This window comes from Hyperolius riggenbachi, chromosome 2, assembly GCF_040937935.1.
Source record: "Hyperolius riggenbachi isolate aHypRig1 chromosome 2, aHypRig1.pri, whole genome shotgun sequence".
NCBI lineage: Eukaryota > Metazoa > Chordata > Amphibia > Anura > Hyperoliidae > Hyperolius > Hyperolius riggenbachi.
In genome coordinates this window covers 525,652,376-525,679,150 of record NC_090647.1, presented here as the reverse complement: position 1 = coordinate 525,679,150, position 26,775 = coordinate 525,652,376, and the positions used below count along the sequence as shown (strand labels likewise).

At 44.2% G+C, this 26,775-nt stretch overlaps 1 protein-coding gene across 4 annotated transcripts in view; it reads left to right on the top strand.

Moving 5' to 3' along the window:
- The window catches only part of GRIK1 (glutamate ionotropic receptor kainate type subunit 1), a 599,538-nt gene that overhangs the window by 549,564 nt on the left and 23,199 nt on the right, over nucleotides 1-26,775 (top strand). For 2 of the 4 annotated variants that reach the window (XM_068270609.1, XM_068270606.1), the window contains 2 exons: nucleotides 2,644-2,894; nucleotides 6,739-6,899. In XM_068270609.1, coding sequence (XP_068126710.1) covers nucleotides 2,644-2,894; nucleotides 6,739-6,888 — 401 coding nt within the window. In that variant the 3' untranslated portion in view covers nucleotides 6,889-6,899. The remainder of the gene's footprint in view (nucleotides 1-2,643; nucleotides 2,895-6,738; nucleotides 6,900-26,775) is intronic. The other 2 variants (XM_068270607.1, XM_068270605.1) reach the window with 1 other exon arrangement.

The window sequence follows — 26,775 nt, the reverse complement described above, 5'->3', positions numbered from 1 at the left end:
GAGGTAGCGACCGCATCGGGGCTCTTGGGCCAGAGGGGCCCCGAAGGGTCCACCCTCTATCACAATATTAGCTCTCTATTGGTCCTGTGCTTGTAATAATCACTTCTAGTGATGCTTTGAATAGTAGTAATCCTTAACACACTGTTCCCCATCCCCTTCTTGCACCTCTGATACTGTGATTGTCCTTGGCAGGTTTTAGTGCGCCATATCAATTGTTATGTATAGAGTGCTTGGGGGGGGGGGGGCATGTAAAACTTGCACCGGGCCCACAGCTCCTTAGCTACACCACTACATACCGGTGCACGAGCAGCACGTCATTGTGCTCAGTAAATGAGAGGAGCTTCCGGGGTCACGACGCAACTTTGCTGAGAGTCGCCGGCCCCAATGCAATTTACACCAGCCGGACCAGGGGGCAGAAAGCTCCATCATGGGCGGTAAGTGAGGGGGTATTACCAAGTATTCGTGGGTATGCCTAAATGTATACCCACGCAGTCTGCTCAGGGACCCTTTAAAAGGGAACTATAGAAGTGAAAATAAGATAATGAGTAATTTATTTTTTTTATATTTACTTTAAATTATTTAGTCAGTGTGTGCCCATTGTATAATCTTTCCTCTCCCTGATTTACATTCTGAAATGTATCACTGGCGGTGACATCTTTAGTTCTGCTAGGTAATCTGTACGGAATGTTCGTTACTGAAAGTTCTATGCACAGAGGGAGATACTGCGTGCTTGGCAGTTGGAAACAGTTGTTATTTCCCACAATGCAACAAGGTTCATGTCAGCCTATATAGACCGCTCAGATGATCTATTTTAGAAAAGGTAAAGCTTTCTTGTAGGAAAGGGGGTATCAGCTACTGATTGGGAAACTTTAACCCCTTCGTTGTATTCATTTCTACAGATTGTAGGAAGACGAAAGGGTGAGACGGGGATGAGGACGGGGGGTTGATTCAAAAAACGTAACTTGTAGATTATTTTGTTTTAGTGTCTTCTCACTTGAACTAGGGAGAGATAATTCATGAGATGAAAGTATACCCAAGGTGACATGATGAGATAAATGTGTAATTACAGTGCCTAAAATATTAATAACTAGGGTGTGTTCCTTTTTTTTTTAATGCCTGAAACAGTTAACCTTCAGGTATGCAAGTGACAGTTTAACCTGTGTTGAACCCTTGTCAGATTATAGGGTAACCCTCACTGAATGTGTTCCTGCAGAGACCAACTTCTGACTGCAGGGGATAGATAAAAAAGTGCAATAGTTGAAGTATTTTAGCTCTGGATTACTTGTGGATTACTCGTGAGGATGGAGGCGCCCAAGTATAAAAACATATAAACTTCTAATGCTTACATTAAAATGGGGGGTAGTTTTTAACCACTCCTGAAGACAACACCCCCAAAGTATTTTTTCATAACACAAAAATAGACAAAGCGTTTCACGGGTACTAGCCTGCTTCCTCAGGTCAATCCACAGCGCCCTGTAGCAAAGTGATTAGAATATGGGTTCCTCTGATCTGATTTAGCTAAACCTCCTGTTTAGATAATAGGTTTTTTCCCCACAATCTACAGACTCAGGAGAGCGACCATCCAGCTTCCAGCAGGACCTGGAAAACCGAGCAGGGATAGTTAATTTCCCATCAGCTTACACAGTGGTTGCTGGGATCTGCAACCCACATTTGTGAGTATAGCTGGATATTTACTTATTAACGATTCTGCACCATTGGGCTCCTGGTCTCTCTTTTCACACTTTTTCTTGTGTATGAGGTTACTACAAGGATCACCGAAACCTTCCTACGTCTTTGTAGATTGGTTAATTTGCAGTGCACTCCTCAGATATAGCAGCTGTTGAAGGTATGTATGGAGGTATGAGTGTGGGTCTATAATCATCTTGGACTGTCTATCTGTGCATGCACATCAGATGAAGATGTGGGATGACTTTTGGTGGTTGTAGATCCAAGTTACCAAGATTCTAATACGAGAGGGACCAGGAGCCGAATGGTGCAGTGTCCTTAGGTAACATGGGTATGAGTAGAGCAGTAGAATATACTCGGTATCCCGGATCCGCTAGGCAGGTGCTGGTTTGTCGCTCACCTTAGGTAACTCGACACGTGGTGTACAAAACACTCCCCCGAAAGGTTAAAGAATAACTGGGAAAACTTGTAGGAGGCGCCCAAAAATATCTCATCTGAAAATCATAAAGTATAGGCGTAATTAGATCTTACCTCCACCAATGAACAAACCACATGGGTAGAAATAATTCTAATGATGGACCAAAAGAAAACAAGTTTCACAGGTACTGGCCCGTTTTCTCTGGCCAATAATAAGTGCCTAAATCAGAAGCAGTTGCGGGTGTGAGCGCCTTTTACCATCACATGTGTGGCACAGATGCACATTGGCTAGGCGCATGCACACCTGATACTGATGCGAAGAATGATGCCAAGTGGCACGTAAAATGGAAAGGTAATTTATAGTAACATTCAAGTACAAAATGGTTTATATAACACTGATATGTGTTACATCAGTATTTTAATGAAAGTGTAGGTTCCCTTCAGATATGCAGACTAGAGTTAAATGAAACTATTGCCCGTGTGCTTGTTTTCGATTGCTTTGAAATGGCTCAATCTATCATTACCACGCTTTTCTCACAGGCTCTCCGTACAGAGATAAAATCACCATCGCCATTCTGCAGCTTCAGGAAGAGGGGAAATTACACATGATGAAGGAGAAGTGGTGGCGTGGAAATGGTTGTCCGGAGGAGGACAGCAAAGAAGCCAGCGCCTTAGGAGTGGAGAACATTGGTGGGATCTTCATAGTGCTGGCTGCGGGACTCGTCTTATCGGTCTTTGTAGCAATAGGAGAGTTTATCTACAAATCCCGGAAGAACAGTGATATAGAACAGGTAAGGACGTAGCTGCAAATTGCCATGGGTGCTGGGCCATTCCTCCCATGATGCACTGGTATGTTTACCTGCCCGCCAATGAGTTGAAAGAAGAACTTCCAGCGTGGTTTTATTTCACGCTAAACCAGCTCCAGAGGTGGGTTTTAGAGGGATCTTCACCTACATTCAATTAGATCTCGAATAAACTAAATTGTTGCAGTCTCTGCTCAGGCTTGAGCCTGTTATCTTTTAGAGCAGTTTTCAAAATAATACCTGCATTAGTGATTAGTTCCAAATAGGGCCAGTTCCTGAGGCAAACTTGTGAGGATGCACCCTCCCCCCCCCCCAATTGGAATGATCGCACAGCACCCGACAATTTAGGTATAGGTGCCCTCAGTATAGGTTAGCTAGGTACAGTTGCCCCAGGATAGGTTGGCCAGGCACTCTCTTCACTTCCTGTTTCTGCCTGGTGCTCTCCCCAGACTTCTGCCACCTGAGGAAGTCGCCTCACTTGGCATCATGGGTGGACCAGGCCTGGTTCCAGATCAAAGGTTAGTCAAGGCCTAAAAATAGCGTAGTAGTGAAACAGAGGCAAATGTGGAGCAGTGCACTCAGGGCTGGTTTTCTGTAAAGGCCACAAAGGCCCGGGCCTTGGGTGGCTGCAGCCCAAAAGGGCACCTGAAAATGAAAGAGGAGGCTGAAAATGAGGAGCAACACTTGAAAAACGGAAACCGATGCCCAAGGGAGCTGTTCATGAAAGAGAGGGGCTACCGTACATGGATGATACACATGGAAGAGGGGGCTGCACATGGAATGGGAGGGGTGCTGCACATGGAAGAGGGGGCTGCACATGGAATGGGAGGGGTGCTGCACATGGAAGAGGCGGGCCGGCTGCACATGGAATGGGAGGGGTGCTGCACTTAGAAGAGGGGACTGCACATGGAATGGGAGGGGTGCTGCACATGGAAGAGGGGGCTGCACATGGAATGGGAGGGGTGCTGCACATAGAAGAGGGGGCTGAACATGGAATGGGAGGGGTGCTGCACACGGAAGAGGGGGCTGCACATGGAATGGGAGGGGTGCTGCACATGGAAGAGGGGGCTGCACATGGAGTAGGAGGGGGGCTGCACATGGAAGAGGGGGCTGCACATGGAATGGGAGGGGGGCTGCACATGGAAGAGGCGGCTGCACATGGAATGGGAGGGGGGCTGCACATGGAGGAGGGGGCTGCACATGGAGGAGGGGGCTGCACATGGAATGGGAGGGGTGCTGCACATGGAAGAGGCGGCTGCACATGGAATAGGAGGGATGCTGTGGCACAAGCAAGGGGAACCACAACATACTTGGCCTAGGGGGACAAATAGTATAAATCTGGCCTTGAGTGCAGTTATTAAAATAGTTATATACAGACAGCCCCCTACTTACAAACAAATCGAGTTACAACTTTTCAGAGATACATACAAAGTTGTCTCCACATACATTACTGCTTTTTATCACATATTTTGGTTGTTAAATGTTACATTGTTGTATAAACGGTTATAAGTAGTTGAAAACACTTTAAAAGCACATCGAAAGCAAGAACGTCGAAACCAACCAAAGCACATTGTTTATGCTATATATCCAAATCCAGAGATGCGTGAAAGTAAATCATTTATACACGTTTCACGACGTTTAACACAGAACTCACCTTGCAAACAAATTCAACTTACAATCTCCAGAAACAGAACCTGTTTGTAAGTAGGAGCCACTTGTAAAGTCCAGCTTCAAGGAAACATAATTTTCTAGTATTTGGTTGTGTGAAAGGAAGTTAGTTTTTGCTTCCATTTTATTCTATTATTTATTTATGGTTACTGCTTTCACTGTCTCTGTTATCCTCACTTTCTCACCTCACAGCAAATCCGTATGTTCCTCCAACAGGGTCAAATTAGGCTTAAAAAAACCCACCAACTTTTTCCCATGGATGGAGAGCTTGATCAGAAAGGAAAATACACAGTTACCTGGTTATCTTGGCTGAAAAAAGACATGTCCATCAAATGTAACCTCACAATACACCAAATTATGAGGTTCTTAAATTAACACCTATTCAAATGTTTAGCATTGTCCTATAATATAAGTGCCAATCCTTGCCGTGGTATTGTGGTCCCCTCCTCTACTGCCTCTTATTATTATTGTCACCTGTTATTGCAGTGTCCCCTATCACCTGCCCCCACCCATGTTATTGCAGTGTCCCCTTATATCCCCCCCCCCCGTGTTATTTCAGTGTCCCGTATCCCCCCCCCCCCCTTCATTATTGTAGTTCCCTCCAGTTGCCTGATATTTCAGAACCATTCTCTTACCTATAACAATGCACCACTGTTCTTGTTTCCTAATTACAGCAGAGACCCCATTATTCAAAACTCAGGCAACCGGAAGTCTCAACTAACCGGCATGCCTGAGGGGATAGCGAGGTTTATGATTTTTTTGAGGTTTCGCTGGGGGTTTTGGAGGGCCAAAAATACTCACCCAGTGTCCAGCGCCATATTCTAGCCTTCCTGTAGCTCCTAGCAGCTTTCCGGTGTGCGTGCACAGCAGGTGACCCGAAGCGAGTCAGGTGACACGCCGGTAGCTGTACACGGAGGACCTCGGAAAGCAGCTATGAGCTACAGGAAGATAAGGCTGGACACTCGGTGAGTATGTTATTTTCACTTGGTGGGAGGTTAGTGCTTTTTCGTCCGGTTGCTGGCAAGCACGTGTATCCACCACTAGGCAATCCCTGCCGTTGCGTCGAGTTGCATTGCATTACATCCCATTTGCTAAAATGGGATTCAATATTACGCAACTCAATCCAACGCATTAAGTGTAAGTAGGGCCTCAATGTGGAATTCCATCGAGGGTCACATTGGTCTAGGGGCAGCACTTGTCACCCCTACCCATAGCCAGCTCCTCCACCCAGCTCTCATTACAGCACCTCCTGTCCTTCAGCACCCCAGCATGCTACTCAATCACTGTGAACGCACAAGAGGAACACTGGAAATTTGACACTCTGGCCCTTATTCACTTTAATTTAACTTTTCTCCTTAGTTTTCTCACAGGAGATCATTTTTAATTTGATCTACAAAATAACTTTTCAGCCCCTGACAATTGAAAAAAGTACTAAAAAGTGAGTATTCTTTTTTCCTTGCTGGGAGCTGAAAATGTCTTGTTGATATGAAAACATCTGCTGTGAGAAAGCTCGGGAGAAAAGCTAATTGCATAAGGGCCACTTCTGTACATTTGTCACATGTGGTTATACCAGCTTTTGACCATACTTACTTGTGCTCTTGCCTCAAGAGTCCCCAATAGTGATGTTAGCTAGGAGTACGTAGCTACTAGTAGTTAAAATTTAAATTAGATAGCACTGACCGCGACGGGAGGTGGGGGATTAACTTACCTATGCCACCACCTATAGCGGATGTGTTCCACTGCCGGTCCACTTGACACCACTACTTCCTCCTTCCGGGTTTGAAGTAGAAAGCAGTGGAATTACGTGGACAGCAAATGGAACCCATTGGCTATAGATGGAGGCGTAGGTAAGTTAAGCGAGTAGCTATGAATTACACAAGAAGCTACGTATTGGTAGCTAACATCACTAGTCCCCAAAGCTAAATATCCCCAGTCCTTCCCTATTTCAGGGTATTTGAACTGAGCAACCTACATTCAAGCTTGCCTATATTTAAGTATATTTTGTTTGCTTGTGTTGTTTCTTTTCATGTTTTTAGTTGCACTTATGTTTTATTTTCTTTCTTTTAGTTCAGTTTGCCTGCACTTGTTTTGTTATCATTGCCATATTATTATTATTATTATTAATTTCTGCATGTTTCTCTCCGTTCCTTTCTGCATGCCAAAGGCTTTTTGTTACTTTTATGGTCTGCAATCTAAGCCAACTCACCCATCCAACTCCACTTCGGGGACCACCCTGTCTACGGAATTAGACTGTGGCAAATTACTCCAGGAGGAGCGAAGACTAAGAATGCAGCCCTCTATCCATACTGTATAAATACCTAAAAGGTGTGTCTGTGTCACCGGTCAGTGTACAGGGGTAGGCTGGGATTTTGGTTTCTGCAATAGGTCTGATGTACCACTGGCACCCCCAGAGATCTCCAAGCATCTCCAGTGAGCGCAATGTGAAGCGCAAATAAGTGAAGTCCCCCAGACCCTGTCCACATTTCTAGGTGTTGAAGAGTAGCCACGGGTGTTTTCGGGTTACCAAATTTTAATAACCCAAATTCGAACACCTACACTACCGGGGGCATGAAATGGGAGTGCAAGGAAAAAATGGGCACCCATTTTCGTTCATAAAATTACTGTTAATATCTACCAATAATCTTTGTTTTTAAAGTGAAAATAGCGTAAATTATCATAATAAAATATCGGTATACATTAACAATATTTTACTACAGTTTAACGTAACCCTACCTTCACCCAGAACCCTCCATTCCTGACACCTAACCCTAAACCCCCTCTCCCACTTCCTGACGCCTAACCCTAAGGTCCCCTTCCTGCCACCTAACTTAAAACCCCCTTCTTAACGCCTTACCCTTAAACCCCCCTCTTGATGCCTAGCCCCAAAATCCTCCTTCCCGACGCATAACCCTACAACTCCCTTCCTAACCTTATGATATCGAAAATGATACATTTCAAAATGATAACTTTAAAAGATGAATAATTTCCAAATACTAAACATTAAAAGTGTCAAAAACTATAACGTTCTAATTTTTAAAACGATAAAAAAAAAATCAAAACTTATGTTACAATTTTCAAAATGATAATTATCATGTGCCCAATTTTCTGCCTTTGGCATCTTATAGCCGATAGTTGCATTAGCGCCTCTGGGCCGCCCAAATCATCCATTAGCTGCAAGCACTACTAGCCGCCCAGATAATCATATACAGCTCCTAATGCTGTAAAACAGATTTTTTTTTCTTTATTTATCCTTAATTCCTGGAGCAGAAGCCAATCTCTCCAACAGGACGGGAAATCTCAGCATATTTGACATTTAGACAAGTGTCCCTACTGGAAAATGAATCCTCATCTCCTGTTCTGATGACAGCGGTTACATTTTTTATCTTACATTTTAACAGCCCCAAGCACAGTAAGTGAGGGCTAATCTCTTTAACAGTGATGCAGAAAGCTATAAAAACCCAAGAGATGCTCTAACCCTCCTTTGCACCACCAATTCATAGAGGTTTGGCTGGAATTCCTCTTCACAGTTAGGACTGGACCACATTTCACATATAGGGCTTGATTCACTAAACCGTGATAACTCAAATATCACACCTTATCAAAGATATCACACGTTATCAAAGATATCACACCTTATGAGAGATATCACACCTTATCAAAGTTACCATGCCTTATCAGAGTAGCATAGTGAGCGCTACGAATCCTCAGGGGCTCAGGGCAGGACGAGTGCCATTGCCAATTAGCAGGCATAAGTTCATAGCCCTCGCTATGCTACTTTGATCAGGCATATTAACTTTGATAAGGTGTGTTATCTTTGATAAGGTGTGATATTTGAGTTATCACGGTTCATTCATGTATCAAGTCCATAGTCATTTAACTTTTCCTTCAATGTCAGAGTACTTTGGTATGTATCTGTAAAATTCTAAGAAAAGGGGAGTTAAATTAGTAACTTACTATAGGCTGATTCAGTGACACAACAATAGCCCATGCAAGGGGGCCTGGGATCTATGGGGCCCACCCCTCCTACCTCTTCTGCAAGGTAAGCGCAGCAGAGCAGTGAAACATTTACTTGCCCCAGCGCTACATCCGGGCTTCTCTTGTCCTCAGCAGCTGCACGCTCTATGCTTGCTAGTTAAGACCACACATTTTGCATAATCATACATTTGCAAAATCATAATGCTAAATTTTGGAAAAACCTTAATTCATTTCATGTGTGAACGTAATCAGGAACTGTAAGTTCACAGTACACACATTTTCATGTAATTTTCATGTAATTTTGTACCAATTTTAGCGGTTAATAGCAAAGCCGTATGTTACGCAGTATAGTGTGAACAAGAATTAAAATAGTTTTTCTAAAAGACCTTATTTAGACCTTATTTTGAGATAATTGTTTTTAAACATGCCAATGAAAAAAAATTAAACTGATTTTTCTGAGTTTAAAATAAAAAAATTTCCTTTGCATTTTTAAAATTGATTTTCTCGAAAATGACGAGGTCTTTTTGAAAAAAATAAAAATATTTGACTTCTTCCCATTATTCCCCTTAACATACGTAGCAATTGTGAGGACGAGAGCATGTATGGGGGCTTTCCTATTAACTACTAAATTTGGAATTAAGTTGCAAGCAATTACGCAAATATATGAATGGATTACGTAAAATCAATTGAATGTCCCAATCATAATTACATAAGGTTGTAATTTTAAAAAATTATGTGAAATTTTGTGTAATTCTAATTAGCAGATAACGATCATAACTAATGCTTGCATACCCCTTGGCTCCTGATCACGTGACATACCTGGGCAGCATAGAGCATGTGGCTGCTGGGAAGGAGAGGAGATCTGGCGCAGCCAAGGCCAGATTTATACTTTTTGTGCCCCTAGGCCTAGTATGTTGTGGCTCTTCTTTAATGTGCAGCAGCACCCCTCCCATTCGTTGTGCAGCCCCTTCCTCCATGTGTATCATCCATGTACTGTACTCCCTCTCTTTCCTAAACAGCTCCCTTGGGTGTCAGTTTATTTTTTTATTTTTGCAAATACTTTTAAGTTTCCCTTTTGTTATGTTTTTTCCTCATATGTTCCTTACCATTTTCAGCCTCCTCTTTCATGTGTAGCAACCTCTCTTTCATCAGGTGGCCCATTGGGCTACAGCCAGGGTCGTAACTAGAAATCACTGGGCCCCCCTGCGAAGCTTTGCATGGGGCCCCCTCCAGCCAGAACAGAGCACTCGTGGAGGGGTAGAGAGGTTGGGGGCTAGACGTTGTACAGAAGAGCTTGCTGAACACTGAATAGGGACTGTCTACAAATCTTTGCAAAACTTTGTATGATTCCTTATCAGTGGCTGAGCAGATGCAGTCATTAGAACAATTGTGCAGAGCAGAAAGTTTTTTCTCTCCTTGCCCTTAGTTGTCAGTCTCCCAGGATGGGGCCCCCTGTTGCTTCTGGGCCCCCCTGCTGCTGCATCCCTTGCAGGGTCTATTGTTACGCCCCTGGCTACAGCCACCTAAGGCCCGTCCTTTGTAGCCTTTTCACAAATCTGGCCCTGGGCGCAATGCTAGGCAATTATTACACTGCTTCATGGCACTTACTCTGCAGGGGGGGTGTTTGTAGCTGGGGGGGGGGAAGGAGTGCCCATGACAACTTCACTTGGGGCCCGAGAGGAGTGTGTTATGGCCCTGGGCTGACTTACCACATTTATTTGGTGTTACACAATCTTCCCTCTATAGAAAGAGGAAACAGGCTTAGTTCTCTCCGAATGCCTTTTCATCCAGTATGGATGTCCTTTATTCAGCTCTCTAAGGCTTCCTCGCTGTAATAAGTGACCATTGAAAGGGCAGAGTTCACCACTCTCATATCTTTTCTCCGCGAGGGATAAAAATCTAAATGCAGATCAATTTTGAAAACAAATGGAAAGGTTGTGCTGATGAGTGGAAGGTCACATGTAATTGCCGCGCTCGGCGTAAAGGTCTGTTAGCTGTTAGCGCCCAGGCCCTGTATGAAGAATACAGTACATCAATCACTTCACTGTGTTTACACAGCTTTATTGAATGAAGACAAAAGAACCAACCTGCAGCTGCATTAATAACGTTTTTCTTCTGATGATAAAGCATTGGGGTTGGCTGGGTTCCCCTGAGCTGGAGAACAGCAGAAAATATTGGAAAAAAAGAAATCTAACAAACACATTTTTTAGGACGTTGGCAGCTATTACGTGACAGATCTCTTAAAACACTCCCGGGGTAATAGCGCAATATTGTTGGGTTGCTGAATGGTAGATTGGTGCGTACATGCCTGACATCATTGCAGCACTTGGAATACAGGTAGTTCTTGGTTAACAAACGAGATAGGGACTTTAGGTTCATTCTTAACCAAAATCTGTACTTAAGTCGAAATACCATCTCTGTACCGTGTGCCTTAACTGTGCCTTCAGTGTCACCCTCTGTGTCACCTCTGTTTCCCCTGTGCCTCCAATGCTTACCTTTCAGTCACCTCTGTTCACCCGTGTCTCCAGTGTCCCCTTGTTTGTCACCTCTGTTCCTCCTTGTCTCCAGTGTCTCCCTCTGTGTCACTTATGTTCCCCCATGACTCCAATGTCCCCCTCTGTGTCACCTCTGTTCCCCCGCACCTTCAGCATCCACCTCTGTGTCACCTCTGTTCTCTTGTGCCTCCAGTATCCTCCTCTGTGCCACCTCTGTTTCCCCTGTGCCTCCAATGCTCACCTTTCAGTCACCTCTGTTCACCCGTGTCTACAGTGTCCCCTTCTTTGTCACCTCTGTTCCTCCTTGTCTCCAGTGTCTCCCTCTGTGTCACTTACGTTCCCCCTTGACTCCAGTGTACCCCTCTGTGTCACCTCTCTTCACCTGCGCCTTCAGCGTCTGCCTCTGTGTCACCTCTGTTCTTTTGTGCCTCCAGTGTCCTCCTCTGTGACACCTCTGTTCTCTTGTGCCTCCAGTGTCCTCCTCTGTGTCACTTACCATCTCCTGTGCCTTCAGCGTCCCCCTCTGTGTCACCTCTGTTCCCCCATGCCTTCAGTGTCCGCCTCTGTGTCACTTACCATCTCCCGTGACTCCAGTGCCCCCCTCTGTGTCACCTCTGTTCCCCTGTGCCTTCAGTGTCCGCCTCTGTGTCACCTCTGTTCCCCTGTGACTCCAGTGTCCCCCTCTGTGTCACCTCTGTTCCCCCATGCCTTCAGTGTCCGCCTCTGTGTCACCTCTGTTCCCCTGTGCCTCCAGTGTCCCCCTCTGTGTCACCTCTGTTCCCCCGCGCCTTCAGTGTCCGCCTCTGTGTCACCTCTGTTCTCTTGTGCCTCCAGTGTCCCCCTCTGTGTCACCTCTGTTCCCCTGTGACTCCAGTGTCCCCCTCTGTGTCACCTCTGTTCCCCCATGCCTTCAGTGTCCGCCTCTGTGTCACCTCTGTTCCCCTGTGCCTCCAGTGTCCCCCTCTGTGTCACCTCTGTTCCCCCGCGCCTTCAGTGTCCGCCTCTGTGTCACCTCTGTTCTCTTGTGCCTCCAGTGTCCTCTTCTGTGCCACTTTGCCTCCCCCCCCCCCACACACACACACACTGCCACCTGTTCTCCTGTGCCCTCAGTTTATTACAGTAAATCGTCATTTACTGGTTTAAAAACCATTTGTTCATTGAGTTTTTTCAAACTGATTTTCTTAAAAACTACAGGGGCCCATATGTAACATATTTTTCTCCTGAGTGGGCATCGGAACAGCTCACTGTACATGCCTGCTTCCTCTGTTTCTTCTAATATTTTCGGGCTAGTACCCCCAGGGGCAGTTTTTTTCTATAACAGATTCTCTTTAACCACTTCCGTACCAGCAGTCTCTGCCAGAAGCGGGAAAAAAGGGCGCATGCCGCTAGTGGACAAAAAGGGCGCCGCCATTCACTCTCATAATAAATAGCGTTTAATGGGCGCCGAGCAGGAAAAAAGGGCGCAGGACATAAATAACGTTTACAAACGGCGCCAGGAGATTTTTGATGATTTATAAGTGTGCTTGTGGTGATTTACGTTTATAAAATGCACCCGTGCCGAATAACGTTTATAAAAATACTAAACATATTTATCTTATTTAACTAATTAAAACATTATTTAAAGTTTTATCCCTTACTGTTTGTAAAACATTATTATTCACAAAATAAAGCGATCAGTACGTAACGTAAATTGCAAAATATTTTTTGCATCCACAATTAGTAAAACATTATTATCCACATAATAAAGGGGGGTCTTAGGTTTAGGCACCACCAGAGGGGTCTTAGGTTTAGGCACCAACAGGGGGGTCTAGGGGTTAGGGGTAGGTACAGGGAGGGTTACTTAGGCACCAACAGGGGGGGTCTTAGGTTTAGGCACCAACAGGGGGGTCTTAGGTTTAGGCACCAACAGGGGGGTCTTAGGTTTAGGCACCAACAGGGGGGTCTTAGGTTTAGGCACCAACAGGGGGGTCTTAGGTTTAGGCACCACCAGGGGGGTCTTAGGTTTAGGCACCAACAGGGGGGTCTAGGGGTTAGGGGTAGGTACAGGGAGGGTTACTTAGGCACCAACAGGGGGGGTCTTAGGTTTAGGCACCAACAGGGGGGTCTTAGGTTTAGGCACCAACAGGGGGGTCTTAGGTTTAGGCACCAACAGGGGGGTCTTAGGTTTAGGCACCAACAGGGGGGTCTTAGGTTTAGGCACCAACAGGGGGGTCTTAGGTTTAGGCACCAACAGGGGGATCTTAGGTTTAGGCACCAACAGGGGGGTCTTAGGTTTAGGCACCAACAGGGGGGTCTTAGGTTTAGGCACCAACAGGGGGGTCTAGGGGTTAGGGATAGGTACAGGGAGGGTTCTGTGTAAGAGTAGGCTTAGGTATAGTTTTAGTAAAATTTTAGTAATAATTACTAATGTTTTACAACACTTATTACGAACGTAGTTATATTTATATCATCGTTATAAATAATATTTTCAGATTTTATTATAAGAACAAACCGTAAATGAAGGTTATTCACAATAATATAGAATTATAACAATTAAACATATATTATTGTTTTTTTCATAAACGTAATTATAAGTTTAACTTTAGAAACAGGGAAGATTAACGTTTTCACAATTTCCGACTTCATAAACATTATTTAATGATTTATAATTTTGTTAAACCTTATTTGTAAACGAAATATAGCACACTATTTTTATAAACCCTATTAATGATTAATTATTATTTAGAGTTTACACCCCGCGCCCTTTTTGTCCGGGCGCCCTTTTTGTACGTACGCGTCTCTGCCCCCTTAAGGACCAGAGATTGCTACGGTACGGTAAAACGCCGCCTCCCGACGAATCGCCGCTCTCGCCGGTCACGACGCTGTCTCATCTCCGGCAGGCTTCTCTTTCTGCTGTCTCTGTGACGGCAGAGTGCTGTCAGTCGGTCAGGAGCTCCTTTCATTGGCTCCTGACTCTCTCCATCAATGTGAGCCAATGTGATTGGCTCTCTGTGATGACGTGGTCATGAGCCAATGAAAGCGGCTCTTGACTTGCTTACAGGAGGCAAAGCGAGCGAATTGCGGCCGGTGCAGAGCAGCGAGATTGGCGGTGATGGCAGGGACGTGCGATTCATTAGGAGGTTGAATCTACGTCCAGTCAAAGCCGCAGTACCACGTAAATTCCATGTAGTACCAGTGGTACTGGATGTAAATTCACACTGTGTCAGTCCGGAACCAGTTAAATATCAAGTGTAAATGGATCCTCTGATTATTACCTCATAGGAGACTATAGGCACAGATGTCCTGGCACCTTAGACTTCACACTCCATGAACCTACAAACCCCCGCCGAACTTCACCACAAGTGTGCTGGATGTCCCAGCTGTCACTTCTCCCTTACTTCCCTTGCCTGATTCATAGGTAGCTACAGATGCCCCTTAATACTAAGGATGGCTCTGGCTACCTAATGCTAAGTAGCTAGAAGTGCTGCCGACTGAAGGGAGATCTGGACAGTGGAATGCAGAAAGCCGGGTGAGTAACCTCTCATTTACACTTCGCTCAGGACTCTGCATAGGGAAGGAGGGAGGGAGGCACTCTGGGAGGAGAGTGAACCGCCTTTCCATCATCAGGCGCCTGTAGGCACGTGCCTACATTGCCTTATGGTAAATCTGGCCCTGCAATAGACGCTTGCACGATAGGTGTTTTACCATTTTTTATGTCATTAGAAAATAAAAGGCCTGCAGAGGGAAGAGAACGTAGGAAGCATTGTGCAACCATTCATTATTAATCATGCTTCGCTGTGGCGCAGTGCGTTAGGAGCGTGCATTCATTAGCTCCATTACTTTCACACTCCCCTCCCATTCCGTTCCATTAAAAGCTTCCTCACTGTGAGGAGATTTTCACACATCCAGCAATCTCAGTATAATATACCAAACAAGTCATAAGATTGGGATTTTTACCAGCGGAACAGACGGCTCTCCCCCTCAGCGCTCTGTCCGCCCATTCCTGCTCCTTCTCGGTAACCTTTCCCTCCTTATTTCTCTCTTTCCCATAACTTTAATAAGTATTGTTGCTTTCCAATCTCACCTCGTGTCCAAGCGCCTGACCTGAGCTACATTTGCAGTGGAATTAAAGGATAAAATGTTCCTTACCCATAAGCCCCCTGGATAGATAGACGGACCTGCATCCGCGCTGAGGCAGGGAACACACAGCCAATGTGTTTCTCTCTCTAGTTATCTCACCTCACATAGAGAGCATTTATAGCACATAAAGGGCTTCATTCAGTAACCGGCGCTAAGTGTTAGCGCCGGTGTGAAAAGTCATTTTTGGCCGCTAGTGCGCGCAAAGTAGGTTTGCGCCTATATTAGTGCGTGGTGCGACGATAACGTTGCACCCGCTGCCCCTGAAAAGTTGCACCTAGTGCGACAAAAATGGCGTAGCCGGTTGCCCCCGAAGCGGCGCATCACTTTCGTCGCACCGGGTGCGACTTTTAAGGGGCAGCACCATGCACTATTACCCGTGCTGCGCGCGCAGTGAGCGGGGCTGTATCAAATGTGTGGGCGCAAACCACCTAACGCCGTGGTTTGCGCACACTAACACTTAGCGCCGGTTAGTGAATCAAGCCCATTGGGGTTTATTCACTAAGCTGCGCTGCTACAGTGACAGAAGCGAGTGATATAATCTCCAGCGCACGCTATGCGTAGCGTGCGCTGCTGAATTACGTTATACTACAGTAATTTAACAGGCACTTCATTAAACTTAATGAGCGATCCACCGAACCCACCCTGAGCCCGGCGGGTCTAGTGTCTTCAAAGGACAAGATTCCTGCACTTTGATTGGCTCAGTACAGTTGGCCTATTGGGCCAATCAAAGTGCAGGAATCTGTTATTCAATTATTGTAGCATAATGTAATTTAGCAGCGCCCGCTATGGCGTGCGCTGTGTATTATTACCACTCGCTGCTGTCATGAAGGCGCAGCTTAGTGAAGCAACCCCATTGTTATTCAGAGGAATTTACTATTTACATAAAACGTTTAAAGCATCATGTGTCCGAAAGAATAACTGAAGCTTGCAGATTCGGCCGGATGGATCGGGGAATGATCGTTTGTTAGCTGAGATCTCCAATCCATCTGGCCATGGGTACTTAGCTGTAATTTTATTATATAATCAACGGGGGGGGGATGGGTTGGGAGGAAAGGGATAATCTACTCGACAATGATTTAAATAATCCTTGCAGCGTTTGGAGAGAGGAAACTAATATTGGAGCATCTTAGAGAAGGTGTCATCACCCTTGAAGTTGAGGACCCTTGTAGCTGAGTATGGGGGCAGATTTGGTGAGTGGGGGTCCCATATTTTTGAGAGCCCACAATTGGGTTTTTAGGGCCCATTCACACTTAGAAACACAAAACGCCGGCGATTTTTGCTGGCGTTTTGCAGGAGTGTTTTTTCAGCGATTTAATGCGGAAAAATCACTGAGCACTGCGGCGATTTTTCACCGATCACGTTTAGCGCTTCTATAGCACTGAAACGCAATCGCCGGGAAATCACCTGAAAATGGTGCAGGCTACGCAGTAGGATGGGCCCAAAGGGTTTCATTACACTAGCGCTTTTAAAAAGCACTAGCGTTTGAGCGTTTTGCCGAAATCGCGCCAAAACGCTCTAGTGTGAATGGGCCTTCAGTGTTCGGGATTATTAGAGTCAGGAAGGGTTATAGTCGACCTCTCTCAAAAATTTGCTTAGTAAGGTAAAAACATGTATGACACATTATACTGTTTTCTGTTTTGTAGTCTGTACACTTTTGGGTTCTCTGTCTTTTGAATCCTGAACACAGGAATTTAAAGTGGGTATGCAAAGGTTACACACCAAAACAAAAGAATATGTATAGAAGAGAAGAACAGCTTGGCACTATTCAAAGTGTTTTAAGTGGCGTTCAATTTCCCCAGGATTTTTGTGCAAAAAGTGATAAAATTAATTTTTATAACTTTTTTTTTTTCTGTAACTTGCCAAAATGTGTCAAGCAAGGGTCTAGTATACAGTGCAGGAGAGTATTGATGTGTATGCATGTTTATACTATTCACAGCATGTTTTGTATGGATGGATAATCTGTCAATACCGCTAGGGAGGTTAATTGCCAAATAGGTACATAAACCAGGGCTGTGGAGTCGGAGTATAGGAGTCGGAGCAATTTTGGGTACCTGGAGTCGGAGGTTTTAATAAAGTGAGGAGTCAGAGTCAGATGATTTTTAAACCAAATCCATAGCTTTTGTAAGAATTAGACTAAGGAGTTGGAGTCGGAGCAATTTTGGGTACCTGGAGACGGAGTTGATGGTTTCATAAATGGAGGAGTCGGAAGATTTTTGTACTGACTCCACACCCCTGACACAAACATTTGAATGTCCATTGTTACAATCGGGTGCAATTTTTATCGTGGCTTGCTGGGGCGCTGGATGGGCTGTGGGTGCCGATGGTGCGCTTTAAGCCTCAGAAGAAGCTCACAGCCCAGCGCAGCGAAACGGTCGTCGGGCTGTGCACCATCGGCACCTACTGCCCGTGCAGCACCCCAGCGAGCCACGATAAGTATTGCACCTGACTATAACAATGGAGCATGGAGCTCTTGCGTACTAATGATAGTGCGCTGGCACTCAGGTAAGGGGCGGAGTTACAGTGTTGAGGCTGGCGCTGCCCCCCCCCCCCACCCCACCACCACCACGCCTGGTCACCTCCTTGCTTTAGACTCTAGAGCAAGGAGGTGACCAGGCGTCGTGATGGGGGGCCTTGCTCTAGAGTCTAGAGCAAGGAAGCACAGAATCTCCGGGATACCGCTGCCAATCCTTTTTCTGGATCCCTCCCACCCACTAGCACCCTGGAAAAAATGATTAGGTGCTTGGGGGGGACCTGGGTGATCAGAAAAAAGGATTGAAAAGAGTCCATCTGTTACTGAAGGTTTCAGCTCTGAGAAGCATAGTATGCCCGCTGTAGATGTTGCGCTAGGTGTGCGCCGCCTGTGCCAGCTGCTGGGTTTCTATATCCAGGTATAATTTCTATCATGAAAACCAATTACCATTTACCGTTCCATTAATCCATTAAACAAGGACTAATACTAAGCAAGTGTTATATATCATTAAACCCCCACTGAATTTACATTCCCTGCAATGGCTCAATTTTCCCTCTAATTACTCTGCAGGAGCCGGTCTATCCATTCATAAATTATCTCTCGGCTTGATGAATAGCCGCACTACAGAAGCAATTAATGTTCATCTTACCAGTGGATGTATACGATGCTCTGATAAACACTATTCTCCAAAACGGAGTAATCACCGACAAGCTATAACACATCCATAGCAAGCGGCAGCCAAAACCCTGCTCTGCCCTCAAACACTCCCTGGCCTCTGGGAAACATCTTCATAAATAGGGAAAAGCATTACATATACTATTACTATATATACATTTAAAGGATAAACCCGACCTCTGAAAACTTCCTTCACGAAAAGCTTTACATTCACTGGATTAATAATGTGGAAACATTGCAGTATTTATTTTGCTTCTACAAGGAGATATGGTGGAGATCAGACACGGTATTGGGAGCCCATTTTTTCCTGCTGCACGTAACTTTATCGACACTACCTGCTGTGCACACCCCTTACACTCTTTTATAAGGCACTCTGCTAACAGTAACAGCAGACCAGGGCCCATATGCAATTCACTTTTTCACCTGAGTTTTCTCCTAGGTGATAATTTTAAACTTGCCAATAACATATCTTTTAAGCCACCAGCAAGCAAGAAAATACTCAAAATAATTTTAATAGTACTTTCTTATCTACTTTTTGGTACTTTTTAAGTTGAAAAGTGCTGGAAAGTTATTTTAAATTGAAGGTGAAAAATTATCTCCTAGGAGAAAACTCAGGTGAAAAAGAGAATTGCATATGGGCCCAGCTCTTGAGTTTAAATTCTTCCATATCGGCAGTCTCTGGACCCTTAAAGCAGGAGTGTCACCATAAAAATCAAATTTCAACAGCAACTGGTCTGAGTGTATTAAGTGATAAAGATGCTAATCTTGCATTTAAAACTTTCAAAACTTTTTCTTCTGTTATTGTTTGGAGTTATCACATACTTTAGGAGCACTGGCCCTTTAATTCCCATTGCCATCAGCTGGCAAAACAGTTCCGTGCTGGGGGATCTTTTTATCTATAATATATTCCTCCTCTTCCCTTTATTTCCCCCTCCTTCTAATGACATAAGACAGTGCACTTCCTAGTATAGACCTCAGTGGGAGTGTCTGAAGACTCTGGGAGGAGGGCGGGTAACGAATACACAATTAGCAAGAGGAGGAAAAAAGAGTGAGGGAGGAAATGATGTCAGGAATAGCTTTATTCAAAGGTAACTAAGATGGAAACTGTCTAGAATAGGATTCTCTGCTTTTCCTTTAAAATGCACAGGAAACATAACGTGGACAGTGCAATACATCTGTTATGTAAGTAGAACTAGTATTTATCTATTTATATATGTGTTTTATATTCCTAGCATAGCATGGGTGTCACTTGTTCTTTAAGGACCAGAGACTGCTGGTACCGCAAAACCCCGCCTCCCAACAAATCGGTGCACAGACCCGCCACTTTCGCCGGTCACTAGGGATGGTCGGAAATATCGATTTCCGATTCTGCAGAAATTCCGATCCAATGCCGATTACTGATTTCACAGATATCTGATCGGTTTCCAATTTCCAAGTTTGGATTTCCGAGTAGTGGGTTTTTTGGTCATTTTTTGCATTCTCTGATTGGCCAAATACTTCCGAGCTGTTTCTGCATTCTCTGATTGGTCCATTGATTTCGAGTTCTGTGATTGGGCTAAAATTACCGAATTGCAGTAATGCAGTATTTCTGCAGAAATCCAATTTCCAAGTTCCAAGTTCCATTTTCCGATTTCCGAAATTGAAATTCGGAAATTTCAATTCCGCAAAATCCGAATGAGCATCCCTACCGGTCACATGGCTCTACCATCGCTGCAGGTCCCTCCCTCTGCTCTCTAAATATTTTTTTCAGCCCCCAGAATTAAAAAAAAAAGGTCCATTCCTGAATATTTTGGCGCAGGATTACCACCCCATGCCCCTAGGATGCTGCACTAACATATTGGGAAAAACAATCACCTTGATCTAGAAAAGGATTAAGATGAAATGGGATCCTAGACAAGATGGCAGTTCTTGCCCCCCGCTGATGATCACCTTACTTTTTTAGTAAGATTCGGTGGGGGAAACATCCACCAGGCCCCTAGACTCTATTCAGGCCCTAGGTAACTGCCTAGGTTTGCCTTGTGCTTGATCCGGCTCTGCATCTATCATAAGGATTGAAAGAACTTTTGATTGCAGAAACTAATGGACTAGGATTGAATAATTATGTGGTAATTTTCTTATTTTGGAACTGATGTACTCTGCAATAGCTGAATTCTGAGATCACTAATGAGCAGCAAGTGAAAAGCAATTAAGAGCATAATTAGCACATTAATGGGCCTGCCATGCCAATGTTATGATAATAAGGCCACCATTGTTATGCCACATTTAGGTGTTAAATTACAGGGCTGGCAAAGCCTATGAACAAAATCCTAATCTTTTTGCCCCACAATTAGCCCACAGTTTCATAACATCCCTTTCATCATAGAATCTGCAATCGCGTATAATAATCCCATAAGGAGTAGCCTAAATGTAATGGTTCTTCATAAGTAACTGCTTACGACGCCTATGCTTAAAAACTGCCCTGCAAAAGCTATCCCAAGTTAACTCAAGTTTAACCATTTACCGCCATCCTAACGTATTAAAACGTCATGCTTACCGCTATTAACAGCAACATGACGTTTTAATACGTCGCGCATTCCCGCCGCTGCTACCGCCGTGTGTCCGCCGCTACCGCCGCCATTACCGTCGGGATCCCGTGCTGGGCGATTGGGGAAGAGGACTGAACAGTCCTCTACCCAATCGCAGTGCCTGGAGTGAATGGACGTGACCGCGAACAGCGGCTACGTCCATTCACATAAACAGGAAATGTAACAGTTTAAATAAAGTGTGTAAAAAAAAAAAAAAAAAAAGTGAACACGTCCTATGAGTGTTCACCAGCGCCATCTTGTGGCCAAAAAGTATATTACACTTACAAAATACATACATTTTCAAGTATATACACATCATTAATAAAATTACACTTCCAACCCTCCCCCCAAAAAAAAACACTTGTAAAAAAAAAAATCAGCTTAAAAAAAATAAATAAATAGTTGCCTTAGGGACTCAGCTTTTTTTATTCTATATTTTATGGGGGAAAATTAATTTTAATTTATTACATAGGGGCTTGTAATTATGGCCAGAACAAACAGAAAAATAACCACTTATATTTCAAAATAATATACTGTCGCCATACATTGTGGTAGGGACATAATCTAAACGGTTTAATTATCGGGACCACTGGGCAAATACAACGTGTTTGTTTTATCCACAGGAGAATGTTTAATTTTAAAACTATAAAGGCTGAACACTGAGAAATAATGATTTTTTTCTTTTTTTTTCTGTTTTTCTCATTAAAATGCATTTAGAATAAAAAAATTCTTAGCAAAATGTACTATCCACAGAAAGCCTAATTGGTGGCGAAAAAAACGAGGTATAGATCATTTTCTTGTGATAAGTAGTAATAAAGTTATTAGGGAATAAAAGGGAGGAGCGCTGACAACTGAAAATTGCTCTGGTCCGTTAGGATAAAAACCCTTGGGGGTGAACTGGTTAATGTAACTTTTATGACTTGCAGTACTTTATTTGTATTTTTTTTTTCACTTGGTGGATGCTGTAAACACAGGAAAAGGTATATTACAAATAAAAAGTTTACATTAAAAAGGAACTTTAAAGGACAACTGAAGTGAGAGGAATATGGAGGCTGTCATATTTATTTCCTTTTAAGCAATACCGGTTGCCTGGCAGTCCTTCTGATCCTCTGCCTATAATACGTAGCCATAGACCCTGAACAAGCATGCAGCAGATCAGGTGTTTCTGACATTATTGTCAGATCTGACAAGATTAACAGCATGTTTGTTTTTGGTGTGATTCAGACACTACTGCAGCCGAATAGATCAGCAGGGCTGCCTGGTATTGTTTAACACAAAATAAATACGGCAGCCTCCATATACTTCTCACTTTAGTTCTCCTTTAACCCAGGATTGAACGTCATCCCAATCAGTATCTGATACCTTCTTTCCCATGAGAAATCTTTACCTTTTCTCAAATAGATCATCAGGGGAGGGGGGGGGGGGGGGTCTGTGTGGCTGATATTGTGGTGAAACCCCTCCCTCTGTGTTATGTCATGACCATGTTCCTGATCTCTCTCTGTGCATATGTATATCTATAAAAAACAACTAATCCCTAAAGCCTGGTACACAACACGCAATTTCCCACCAGATAGATGGGTCGATAGATAATTTCTGACAGATCCGATCGGATTTCCAATTGTTTTCTGATTGATTTTCTGATCACTACTATGCAAATCGATCAAAAAACTTTCGGAGGGGGGCGTGTCCGGACCTTGTCTATGGCGGACGTTTAATCTCTCAGCTCCGTACTTCAGCCTGACACAGCGACTACAACCCCTGCCGATCCAGCAACTTTTTCACCCGAACTGACACATGGCGACGGAAGAATCCCCAATGGACACCGAGGCCTCAAAAAAAAGAAAGTTTGTCACCTCCAGACCGCAGAAGCTGCCTGAGATGTTCGCCGGCATACAAGCACGCGCAGGCCTCAAACATGGCGCCGGCTCCCACAGACCAGAGACCGCGCTCCACAGCGTAACTACCGCTGACACCGGGGAACCTGCAGATCTCTCCGCTCCCCACCAAGTGTCCTCTCCGGACTCTCCCTCCTCACGGAGCCCAGTGAAATCTCGCCCCAAACTGGGAGACACATCGGTAGAGGTAAGCCCCGCAAGTGATGCTGACCCTCCAGCTTCCTCCACTCCCATACCGGCTCCGATCGAGCAGTTTCCTGCCTCTGACCAAAGCCTTACACAGGCCTACATGAAAGACCTTCTTCTCTCCCTGAAATCCTCACTAACCAGGGATTTCACTAACATAACTAACCGCCTACAACAATCTCTCTCCAGCCTAGGAGACAGAATGGCACTGGTAGAAGACTCAGTTAGTGCCTTAACTATAGAGCATAACAAAACGGTGGACTATATCTCAGAATCTAACTCGGATATCTCATGGCTGAAATCCAAGGCTACGGATTTAGAAGATCGCAACCGCCGTTGCAACCTCAAATTCAGGGAGATAGCAGAATCGGTGGGAACTGCACAGCTCAGAGGCTTTATTAAGCAATTAACAGCTACAACTCTTCCCCATTTATCTGAAATAGAACATGCCATAGAGAGAGTCCACAGGCTGCCGCGTCCAAAAAACCTCCCTGAGACAGTACCACGTGACGTCATTTGCTGCTTCCAATTTTATACTACAAAAGAAGATCTCCTTTAACACATTCGCATGAAAGGGCAACTCCCAGAACCCTACAACAACATAAGTCTATATGCTGACCTTTCCCAAGCAACCCTGCTCAAACGGAAAGAGCTACAACCTGTCACGAAAATTCTAAGGGAGAACTCCATCCCCTATAAGTGGGGATTCCCCACCAAAATTTTGATTCAAAAAGAAGGCAAAATGTTCGCAATCCTGTCAACTGACGACGGATATAAGCTCCTGCACTCCTGGAATATACAGATCCCAGAAATCTCTCCCAAGCCTTCAAGAGGAGCAACTACGAGCAAACTACGTCCGATCTGGCAAATAGTACCATGAAGCTGAAGCACATGTCCATACCTGGCTGATAACCCATGTTTAGTTGGCTACTCCTGACTTTTGTGGTGCCAACTGTTTTTCCCCCACCTGGAGATGTTAGTAGTAGTATCATGCCCAAACTGACCCCTACTGCAGGAAATATACGCCACCTCAGAGACATACCCTCCTGGAAAATATATCATACACATGCATCCCCACACAACTTGCCGTTGTCCCCCTCCCAACCCCCTAGTCGTGGCCCGATAAAACCAATCACAGTCCTCTCTATAAAGTCCCCAAACAACCCAACTCTGACCTTTCAGCCTCCATGACTTTAAAATTTGTATCCATCAATGCCAAAGGTCTTAACCATCCAGTGAAACGTTTCTCCTTCTGAAAGGAAGCAATGCATCTTAAATCTGACGTCCTCCTTGTTCAAGAGACCCATCTGGTGGAACACAAATCCCCTCCATGTTCTCACCCCAACTTCCCACACATCATTCAGAATAATTAAAAAAAAAAAAAAAGAGGGGTGATGATCGCTTTCCATAAAGATGTATCAGTTGTCACCAAGCTCATCGAAACAGACTCCCAGGGTCGCTATATCCTATTCTCTGGCTCCCTTAACAACTTTCCAGTCACCCTTCTTAATATATACACCCCCAATACCGGCCAACAAAAATTTCTGAAAAAGCTTATTTCCAAAGCTCGCGCTATACAAAACGGAGCTCTCATAATAGGTGGGGACTTTAATTGTATTAATAACCGGTCACTAGACACTACCAGCAGTCACTCACGATACAGATACACTCTTTCCAAATTTCTTCACGGAGAAGACTTGTACGACACCTGGAGAATCCTCCACGGCGAAGAACGAGATTTTACCTTCTTTTCATCGGTACACCAAGTTTATTCAAGAATTGACATGTTTCTGACCGATAGACATACTCTACAATCAGCTAAGAAAGCCGATATCCACTCTATCTCCTGGTCGGACCATGCAACAATAAGCTTAGTCATCCAACTTTCCCCAAGACCAATCTCATCCAATATCTGGAAAATGAACACCTCGTTACTACTTCCGCCCGCAAACGTGAAATTACTAGCTGACCACATCCAAGAATTTTTTAACTTAAACGCAATGGAGGAAGTTGGAAGGAGCACAATTTGGCAGGCCCACAAAGCCTTTATTAGAGGAATCTTAATCAAAATAGGTGCCACCACAAAAAAAGCAAAAAACAATCCAAATATCCACCCTTCTTTCTGAAATAAAAAAATATGAATCAGACAATATGTTAGCCCCCTCCCCCCATATCAATAAAAAGCTCTTTGACCTGAGACAACAATTACGACTCACTTTAACAGAAGATTATGAATTCCAGCTTACCAAAATGAAACTCAAATATTACCACCAAAATAACAAAGCAAGCCCACTCCTAGCCAAAATGATCAAACACAAAATGACCAAATCTAAAATATCCAAAATAATCCACCCCTTCTCAAAAAAACACCTATATAACCCACAAGATATCTCAGACGCCTTCAGTGACTTCTATGGGGCTCTCTACAACCTGAAGGAAGACCCAAACACCCCTCAACCGTCTTCCAAATCTATAGATGATTTCTTAAAGCACCTAAACTTACCCTCCATTTCAGACCAACAAAGAGCTACATTAAATAACCCAATTACTGTCTCAGAAATCCTAAATACTATCTCAAAACTAAAACCCCAAAAAGCCCCAGGCCCGGACGGTTTTGCAAATGAGTATTATAAAATCTTTTCCACGCTACTAGCCCCCAAACTCCAACCCATCTTTAATGAGTTCATCTCCTCTGGCTACATCCCACAGGAATTCACCAAAGCAGTAATCTCAGTAATTCCGAAACCAGGGAAAGATACAACAGCTCCTTCTAACTACCGTCCGATCTCACTATTAAATTGTGATTTGAAACTATATGCCAAGATTCTAGCCAACCGCCTAACAGTTATACTTCCAGATGTGATAGGATTGGATCAGGTGGGCTTCACCCAGGGCCGACAAGCAGCAGATGGCACGCGACGGATCATAGATGTCCTTCACTCGGCTGGATCCTGTCGAGGGCCTTCTCTCCTCCTATCTTTGGATGCCGAGAAGGCCTTCGACAGGGTTCATTGGGGTTTCTTAGAAGCGGTTTTAAATAAATTTGGTTTAACCGGAGATATACTACGCGCTATTATGGCCTTATATAAATCACCTTCGGCACAGGTAAACATCTCAGGATTTTTATCTAAAACATTTATGATCTCAAATGGAACAAGACAGGGATGCCCTCTTTCGCCCCTAATATTTATCCTCATCATGGAGACCCTGGCGGAAGCCATCAGATCCAATCCTCTAATACAAGGTGTCCAGGTGAATACTCTAGAACAAAAAATAAGCCTATTTGCGGATGACGTGCTGTTATGTCTATCTAACCCACTTTCCTCCCTCCCACAAGTTTGTAGCACTCTCCAAGCTTTTTCATCAGCTTCTCTATACAAAATAAACGAAAATAAATCATTACTGATGGGCATTAATATATCACCACAACTGAAATCTAAACTCTCAACCATTAGCCCTTTCCCATGGTCCCAAGACTCCATCCAATACTTAGGAATATCTATTCCTTCTTCCACAGCGGAAATTTACAACAAAAACTTCCCCCCTCAAAACTGACTTAAAACACATAGCCACATTTGAATTTTCCATCTCAGGGAAAATAGCAGCCTATAAAATGTCAGTTTTTCCTAAAATACTTTATTATATAAGAACATTACCAATCCCACTCCCAGCTAGATTCTTTAAAGAGCTGCGTAAAATTGTACTAGGCTTCTTATGGAAAGAGAAGAAACACAGAATTGCATACAACACACTGGTGACTCCCACAAATAATGGAGGCTTCGGCCTCCCGGACCCACGGCTATACTACTACGCTAATTTAAT